This window comes from Rhipicephalus microplus, chromosome 1 (assembly GCF_043290135.1).
Source record: "Rhipicephalus microplus isolate Deutch F79 chromosome 1, USDA_Rmic, whole genome shotgun sequence".
NCBI classification, from domain to species: domain Eukaryota; kingdom Metazoa; phylum Arthropoda; class Arachnida; order Ixodida; family Ixodidae; genus Rhipicephalus; species Rhipicephalus microplus.
In genome coordinates, this window is record NC_134700.1 from 183122346 (window position 1) to 183131769 (window position 9424).

The following is a 9424-nucleotide window of genomic DNA, read 5'->3' on the forward strand; positions in this document are numbered from 1 at the left end:
GTGTATGGCCTAAAATCAACACCTTTCTAAAGGCGTAAGTGCGAAAGCTCGCCTTTGGTCTGCGATGGTTGGACAGAAATGATCACCTACATCAAAGACAACGTGCTGTCTTCGACCTTCTTTTCCTCTTCGTCTTCTTCAGTATATTTTGATTCGCTTCCACAGAACGTGCGCTGATCAGACTGGCGCGGGATGCAATAACTCTGATGGACAACGAGTACCAGAGAGAGAAAGAGAGCACTGAAAATGAAAAAAAAAGATTGGTAGATATGCTTTGAGGCGTATCTCGAAAGCTGCGCACGCGCAATCCGGACATTAACGTCCTGATCAATCCCTCCGATACTGAGGCCCGCCAGCAGAGCATTGTATAGTATTGATTGATATGTGGGGTTTAACGTCCCAAAACCACCATATGATTATGAGAGACGCCGTAGTGGAGGGCTCCGGAAATTTTGACCACCTGGGGTTCTTTAACGTGCGAGCATTGTTTAGTATAGTATGGTATACAATAGTACAGTGTAAACTGGTGAAAGGGAAATGATGAGGATGGAAATGTGGGGAGAGAGTGAAGAAGGGGGCAAACGCTATTAGAAATAGTGAAAGAAAGATAATTAAAGAAAGAGGAAGTTAAAAAACAGACAAAACAGGTCGCCCGGCTACGCATTTCCTTCAGACTTGACACCACTAGCGTGAAGCCGAAGTGGCCCTTAAGCCCTGACCACACGCGTCCTTTGCAGCGCGTCAGCGCGTGACTTTCTTGACGCGGTGCTGCGGCCTCTTCATGCGGAGAGAGAGAGAGGGCGCATTACATCGCGTAGCTTGGCACCCTCTTTCTTCATAGAGAGAGGGCGCGGCGCCACGTCGGAAAATCGGCGTACTGACGCTCTACAATGGGTGCGCGTGGTCCGGCCTTTGTTTCATCGCTTAGATTACCCGAAGCTTGTCGTCGAAAGCAAAGCTTGCTAACCTTCTAAATGTGCAGCTAACATAGTTCGTTAACGGCTCGGTCATACTTTTCGCATGTGCATCGCAGATTACGCCCCCGCCAGAATCGTACTTGTGCGTGTTTCAATCGCCATACTTGTGAATGAAAGTCGCGCGAAAGTTTGATTGTGCAATAACGCGTGTGTACACCGCTATGGAAACTTAACGTTATGATTCACGAAATACAGACGAACCAACGAAACAAGACACGAACTTGGAGAGCTTTAGCGAGTACCGGTGATGTTCGCATACGGCTACAATGATTGGAGCATATGATTCTCACGTGCAACGTGGGCCTGAACTTGGAATCTCCAGCCTACCGTCCTTTTTGTTGATGATGTCACTTCTGCGCTGTATATCGACTCTGCGTAGTCAGCCGCTACTATGACACTCGCCGCACTTGCTGTTACGCCGCCATGCTTCTGCAGCCACGACTCGCCTAATATTACTAGCGAGCTCAACGAGGGCGTTAGCAAATCTTCCTGATAGGAGCACGAATGCGTAGACAGGCTTGGAACTCATTCCATCATAGGCTTTATACTTCATTTATTCATTTTGGCCCTCTTTACTATCTGTCTGCCTTTCTTCTACGACGCACGTGAGCGCTCATTCGCATGCCGCTGCTTGGAGACGAAGATCAGGCGTGCATAAGCCTCCATTTCAACGGCAGCAGTGTGTTGTGCAGCGTATCGCTCACTGTCGACAGAAACCCGATTCAGTGCGTCGGGTGCTTGTCAATTATTCAAATTCAAAGACGAAAGCTTGTAGGACGAAGGGGGTATCTGGGCGCCGCTCGTGGTGTCTGCTTTTGTGCTTCACGAAAGCGTGAGAGAGACTACAGCGAGCCTGATCTCGATGCTCTTTGTTTTAGGGGCCATCCCACAGTGCCCGCTCGCGTTCTGTGTTTCAGCTCCCACACGCGCTACTCTTTTTGTATAAGCACCAATTTGTGCAAGCGGAGAGCCAGATTTCAGCAGTGCGCGGATGAGGAGGCGAATCGGTTACTAACGAACGGGGCTACTAAATGGCGGATGTCCGGGTTGAGATGGGTTTGTATCTTTTATGAGAACATTCGTCACCCCACGTACAGTACCACGCGCAGAAAAAAGTTTTTCTCCCTGTCAGCGTCAAAGGTGCCCTTCATGGTCTATAGTTAACGCTCAAAACATTTCGCCTGAATCAACGTACCAATTTGTTAGTGCTCTGTGCTTAACGAGCTCCTTCCTACATTATAATGTGACTAAGCAATGCGACACTTTTCTTTTTTCACTTTTTGTAGAACATGAACCAGTCTTGTCGATGTTCTAATTTATCCTCCTAAAAGAATGGTATTTACTGGCAGTGGAATTTGCGTACTCGCTGCCTCTGCGCATGAGCATGAGCGTTTGTGCTGTTGTTCCGAAGTTCTCGTTCAGCAAATGCAAATTTACCCAGAGAAGCTAGACAACACGGCAAAAAGGCGAGGTAACATCGCTGTGTTGTAGACAGTGTCATCCTTGTATATCTACCCTTTTGTCCCTACTGTTTCAGTTTTGCTGGTGAAATGTACATAACCTATGAGCCAAATGGCGTCTTTAGATACTATGCAGCTCCTACAAGCATCGCACATGTTGAGCCTCGTGAGCAGTAAAAGTCTTCGTATGCAATTATGGTACCAGCGCATATTGGACATATCATTTACCTGTGTCGTCCATTCACGTCACGTGTTACCAAACGTGCTATATGTGGAACTAGCGCAACGGCCGTGAGCGCGCTGTGAGCGTAGCACGTAGTCATGTTTTACATGACACGCATGTCACGATTATTGTGTTTCGACATGTCATTTACCTTCGTCGTCCATTCCCGTCACGTAATTCCAAATTTGGTATATGCGAAGCTGGCCAAGCGGCCGCGAGCGCATCATAGGCGTGGTACGTTGCCATGTTTTTACTTGACATGCATATCATGATTTTCACATCAGGGTATTTTACTTGTGTTCTCCAGACGGTCATATTATACCATACCAGTTTTGCAACATGTCATGTGAACGAAATCAAATCAAGAGCAGCAAAACCATGAAATATAAATCATAAAATTCATGACATATATGTCATCATTTTCATGTTATGACTATTCGCTTATGTTCGTCATGCAGTCATGTTATGCCACACCAATTTTGGTATCGATACCATTATCAAAACGGCCAGGAGCGCTAAAAGTCGTAGGCGTGGCTGGCTGGCTGGCTGGCTGGCTGGCTGGCTGGCTGGAGCATTGGTTGGATGGATGAATGGAGCATTGGATGGGATGGATGGAGCATTGGATGGATGGGACGGATGGACGGACGGACGGATGGACGGATTGCTTGCTCGCTCACTCAAGCTCGCTGAAGTTCGCTAAGAAACTTCGCGTTTAAAAGATTATCAAACTACAGTACTTGGCGAACCTACGAACACTTTATATGGTAATGTCATTCAGTGATGTAGCTTCGTTTTGCAGCCTATTGGACACCTTCCACACAAATATCAAAGAACTTAAGGCGCTCGGATGCCCGGAGCTCTCCTGTGTTTCCGTGCTTGTCGAGGTCCTCACCGAAGCGATGCCCAAAGATACCTCGGTAGAGTACATCAATTAACAGAGCCGACGGACTAACTTCGAGGCGTTTCCAAGGTCATAGACGAAACTTCGAGTGCTACTCGATTACGTGCGCTTGCAGGTGGAGGCTTGTGAGAGAATTGCCTTTGTGAACGCCGGTGGTAGTGGTGTTCTATGTCACCGACAAGGCACGTTTCACAGCATTTCACCTACGGCATCTGCTCAGAGTAGGCACGAGAAGAATAGGAAAGGTACTTGCTTTTTTTCCTTTCTTAAGCGCACGTGACAAAGTCAAGCCCTTCCTACGGTAGCATAGACGAGAAAAAGATCAGCTTAGGCAAGGTCGTCAGACGTTTCAAGTGCACCAGCAAGAGACATCGCTATGAAGAATGCCGTCGCCATCTGATGCGCTCTAAGTGTAACCAAAGACACGCAATGGTTCTTGGTGACCCCGAATACGCGAAGAAGCAGCACTCAAATGAATGAAAGATCCCAAGCCTGTATGTCCAAATGAACAAGTTGTCATCGCAAAATACTGATAACATAATTATGCTACAGACGTGAGCGTGGCTGATAAACCAACATAAGTCGAGATTTATTGTAGATGTCTTTGACAATAGAAGCGCATCATCGAAGTGAATGTAACGGCATTTGGAGGAACGAGCGGAGCTCTGAAAAACCTAACATTGTCAAAATGACGATGATGAACCAATATGACCATTCCATATATGAAATAGAATCTATACAAGCACCATTCATATGTGAGCAACTGATGCAACCTCCACCCACGAACCGATTTGCGCAACGGCTGCTGCACGGAAAGAAGTTTACTGCAGACGTGGCTGTAATTCCTGCTTTAAAAGCTTGCTTGTGACAGTGTACCAGATGGGAAAATTTATGCGCAATTAATTTTATCTGCATGAGCATAATCGAAACTTAGTGGCATTCAGTACAGAACTTTGGTGGACAATTGAAGGTCCGATACCATGCGAAAAGCGGAATTCTACAGGTGCTTTTACAAAAATCTGTGTACTATGCACGAACTGCGTTGACACAGACATCCCTCGCTCTCTACAACAACTCGTATGTCTATGGCATAGTTATTTATGATCTGCTGATCCTGTGTCGGTGCATATGAGAGCATCTCACTTAAGATAGCCGAAATTATCCGAAGCCCTCCACTTTAGTTCGTCTTATAGCTTGAGGTGCTTTTAAGCGTTAAAGCCCTTGAACCTTGAACCGATACAATGAAGGGGCTGGGAGATTCAACATCGTGCTTAAGAGCTGGATGAAAGTAATCTTAAAGTATGTAGTTCTCGGTGATTTCGTTCAAAATAAAGCCTCTTCAGAGCTTCTTAAGGCGAAGCGTTGAACGTTTTTGAGTAGACAGCACTAAGCACATAAAAAATAACGGAAAGCAGGGCAAACAATAAGCAAATTTTCGTGTCGTCCCCTCAATCGCGCGAAATCAAAAATCTGTTGTGCTGCTCTGCCAGGAATCCCTAATGCCACTTGTACGTTCTGAAGTACTTTGCGCCAGTGTTCAGCGAAACATTTCTGTCATGCGCACCGTCTAACCACTGCCTCAGGATCTTGTCCTAAAGTTTTTCGTGGCATTGACGAAGTACTTGGTTTTTGGGTTGGATAGTAAACTTGCGGTCAAACTTCCAAACACGCTGTATTTTGTTGGCCAGCACTATTTTGTGCTTCGTGTGAAACCACAGAGTTTTAAGAAAGTACATTAAAAAAACTCTGGCGCTAGTGTCTATGGGAGCTGCAAAGAATGGGGCTTCAGCGAGCGTGGAAACGATGGGTAATACAATTGTTTGACTAATCTTCCTAACTTGGGGTTCGTTTGGCCTCGCGTGGCTTGGAGCTGCTTTGTTCCAAGACAAGAATCCGTAAATGACGAGAAGGTGCATTTAATTGACCACCTTAAGCATTTAGGGTCCCCATTAAAATCGGGTCATGAAGTTCAAAACGTTTTTTTTTATTCGAAAGAAAACCACGACGCTGCAATAAACGAAGCCGTTTTGCGTGCCCTTCCTTCGCTGCACTGGGAGTACTCCAAAGCAATTGTGAACACGTGGATACAATACGCGTCGGTGCGTTTTAATGGGGGGGCGGGGGCAGTTTAGGATTTCCACGGCGTCACGTAGCATTTCTGAAATCTTTCATCTTCATGAAAGTACATAAAATCTCGCGTCACCTTACAACGCGATAGTAAGAAAAATCGCAGCATATCCAAGAAGTGAATGATGCTGAGTGGGGCGAAGTGTCCATCCATTCATCCATCCATCCATCCATCCATCCATCCATCCATCCATCCATCCATCCGTGTGTTCGTTCGTCCGTGCATGCGTCAATGCATCCGATCGCGTTCGAGAACGCAGACGGTGCGTAGGTAATACCGACGAGACACGAGGCGAGGAAGCCGAGCGCAAGTGTCTTCACCGCGTCCGCCGTTCTAGTTCGTCCATGTCGCACCAACGATCAACCACATGCGGCGACTATATCGAGGAAACTGAGGGAGGTACTCCTTCCTCGTTCACCCGGGCACAACTCACGCAGCAGCAAATCGGAGAGTAGCGGTACAGCACCATCTGGAATATCTTCACTCAACTGCAATTTGTATGTACTTCAATTAAACAGTGCTGTCTATTATACTGTCCGAGAGATACTGCCCTTCTTTTTTTCTTGTCTCTTCTCTAGGTTACGCCACACGCAGGACATGGTTGGACAAAGAGAAGCTTCGCCCCCCCCCCCAAAAAAATAGCAGGTGTATAGGACAACAGAAGAGGAGAGGGGGAGAACTGAAGAAACAGAAGAGGAGAGGAGGAGAACTGAAGGAAAGGAAACAAAACTTCTTTGTGCGGTGGAATTCAAAACCATGTGCCAAGTGTCACAAGGCAAGCACTATAGCCATTAGGCTGTCCAGCCACGCTTGCAGAAACATTTAGGGTACCATATGATCATGTCGTTATGGGCGAAGTATTGAGTAAAATACAAAAAGAAAGAGACATAAAGAGGGAAAGAAAAAAAAGAGAGAAAAACATAATTAGTGAGAAAATAAAAGAAAAACACAAAAAGGTATAAGTAATTGATGGGATTTTACTTCCCGTAAACCAAGATATTATTACTAGACTCCGCATTTAGGGCTTCGAAAATTTCGACTACACTTGACACACTACAAAATTTCGATATTACACTTGACCTTGGACTACGCCGTACGTTCCGCCCATATGACGTACTACGGGATGCCGTCCTACAGTTTGGCGGCGCTGAACACCACCTTCGACAAAAGACGGCCCACGCGGAAGGTGCTTCTTCATCAGCTGCGCTGATGAAAGCTTCCTTGCTGTTCCCCTCGACCTCATCGTATCCAGCGCTACGCCACAACAACGAGGTAGGCGACCTTCCTACCACAACCGACTCCACTGACGTATCGCAGCGCACACCGCCCGAAGATCGGCCTTTGGTTGACCGGTTGGCACCCTTGGATACGTCGGTGAACATGACGACTTCAGCGCCTACTTACGCCATGTGCGACACCCACACCGGCGCTATCTGTAACCTGTTCACCGACACTACGTGCGGCACCATAACCGAACCAGCTGCCGTTTTCCACACCAGCAACAAAGCTACCGCCAGCCTTGCAACGACTGTGAATGACGCTCCAGTTATGCCTATGACGAAGTTACCAGATTGTGACTCGCCAGCTACGCAATCACGTGGCCAGCATGCCATCGCCATCCCAAGAGCTCCGGTGGCGGCTACCATAGGTGGTGACGTAGCCATATACGTAGCGTGCTATGGTCAGGTACACTCCATGTCTCCTGCGGATACCGACTTGCTGCAGGCCATCTCTGGGGACAGCACTGAAGAGCTTGAAACCAATCAGCACTTTCCGCTTGACATTCGACGACGCAGCGGTTCTGATCAGTGCTGCTCGAGTCCGGGGCCTTTTCCTTCAGCACACGCCAGAGATTTAGCAGGGTCGCTGCCATCTATGTACATCTTGTGCTCGTGCCACCAGCCCATTGCTGTTCAACGCACTTGTCCGCCGACGTGTCTACAGCCCATCGGAAACCGTAGTGTGCAGCGCAGAGCCTTTCTTCCGGCATGCCGTTACAAGGACCATCGACCAGCGTGCTCATTCCCGCTACTCATAAAGACAGCGTCAAATTCTCAACAACGCTCGTGCCTACAACGATCATGCAACACTTGCGACACCTGCCCTCACGAGGCATCATCACGTTCCGCACCATTCTGACTGAAGCATTATCTGAAAGGCGACCGGTGGTGCCGCCGATGCCCGCGGCAACAAGGGCCTCGACATGTCGCGCCAACGCTGCCTACAAGATCTGTTCGGCACGCACCTCACCCACTTCGTGGCTCCCAGTGTCGCCCACGGAAACTGTTAGACAACCAACATTTTTTTTTTTGCCGTTGACAGTCTGGACTTTCCAAACAGACGCTCGGACTGTCGTTTGTGTATATAGTCTGTTTCCATCTTTTTTTTTTTGTACATATGTTCTCGATCGCGGAAAGCGCTAGGGGGTGGGCTGTAGCGCCTCAGAATGCGGCGCTCGTCAAGGAAGAAGTAGTGGGCATTAGGCCGCGCGGGGGATGCAGCGCGATAATAAAACATCAGTTCTAAAACTGAACGCTGTCAGGGCTGGATCTTTCTCGTGTTTGCTTCGACAGAGCAGTTTGTGGTTTTCGCTGCGTCGCGTAGCGTTTAGGAAAACTATCATCCCCATAAAAGACTATGAAATCACGCGTCGCCTCTTCATTTCCTCTCCAGAGCGCTCGTATAAGTACTGCGTTTTTGTTTTCTCGATCTTTTTGTGCTCTTTTTTCCCAGATAACAATGTACAAACTCGCCAAATCAAAGTCCGGCTAGAGTACTGGACGAATTGTAGCGGCGAATTCCGGAGGCAGTAAACTCCTTTAATGAATTCGTTCCACGACTGCTTTGAAAAGTGTTACATAGCTCATTTTACTATTTTTCATAGAAGGGTGGCGAATAATTTGACGAGGAAACTCTTTAAATGATGTCACTCTTGTTGCGACTCCAGGCCAGCGGGCCTCATTATAGTAGCGGGCTCTCGTCGTAGGACTCCTCGTCCAACACGTCAGATGAGGCGCTTGTAAGAAAGACAAAAATTTATTCACACGGTTGGGAACTGAGAACTGGACATGAGGTATAATGGGATGAGTAAGTAAGAAAGAGGTCGTTGAAGAACTGCGGAACTGGAAATATGCAAAAAGTTTTCCACTTAGATAGCGCCACTTTGCCAATTCTTGGCGCATTATCCGCAGCTTCAGCCGATAGGGCGCTCGATCGTCTCGGTGATGCACCCGTATAGGCGGAGAAAGACACCATGGGTACCGTGCATGTGAAGAGGGCACAGTCTAAATGATGCCCAAATATAACTATGGGTGCACTGCACCAACGCTTTGCACACGACGCAAGATTTCGCGCACGTCCGAAGATCCTAGCTGATCTGGGTTCCCTAGAACTCTGCCGGAAAGCAGGGTGATGTTCGAAAAGACCGCCTCTCATATCCCGTTACATGGGCCACACTTGACTGTCTGCATTCGGGTAGAACAATGTAGCAGCCTCACAGGATAATCACCAAACATACCTCCTCATCTAGCCGCTACAATGAAGAGAGGGAATGACGAGTGGCCTACTAATTCCTCGTAGTTTGCTAGAAGTTACCCTTTAACAACTGCAAATATCTGGGGTTTCGCTTTCTTCGAAAGGTGCAGCTGCAACTGGTTTTGTTTTAGTGCTGCCCCGCCCCTTCCCCCCGTGCTCAACATCAAATATCATGGTAGCTTTTGGTTGGTGGTGGTTGTG

General features: G+C 47.6%; 1 protein-coding gene across 1 annotated transcript in view; it reads left to right on the forward strand.

The window, feature by feature from the left end:
• LOC142769036 (uncharacterized) overlaps positions 1–8222 on the forward strand; it is an 85858-nt gene extending 77636 nt beyond the window's left edge. Inside the window, exon 3 of the mRNA XM_075871842.1 lies at positions 6268–8222. Within this exon, the coding sequence (XP_075727957.1) occupies positions 6899–7828 (930 nt within the window). The 5' untranslated portion in view covers positions 6268–6898 and the 3' untranslated portion in view covers positions 7829–8222. The remainder of the gene's footprint in view (positions 1–6267) is intronic.
• The last annotated feature ends 1202 nt before the right edge of the window (positions 8223–9424 follow it).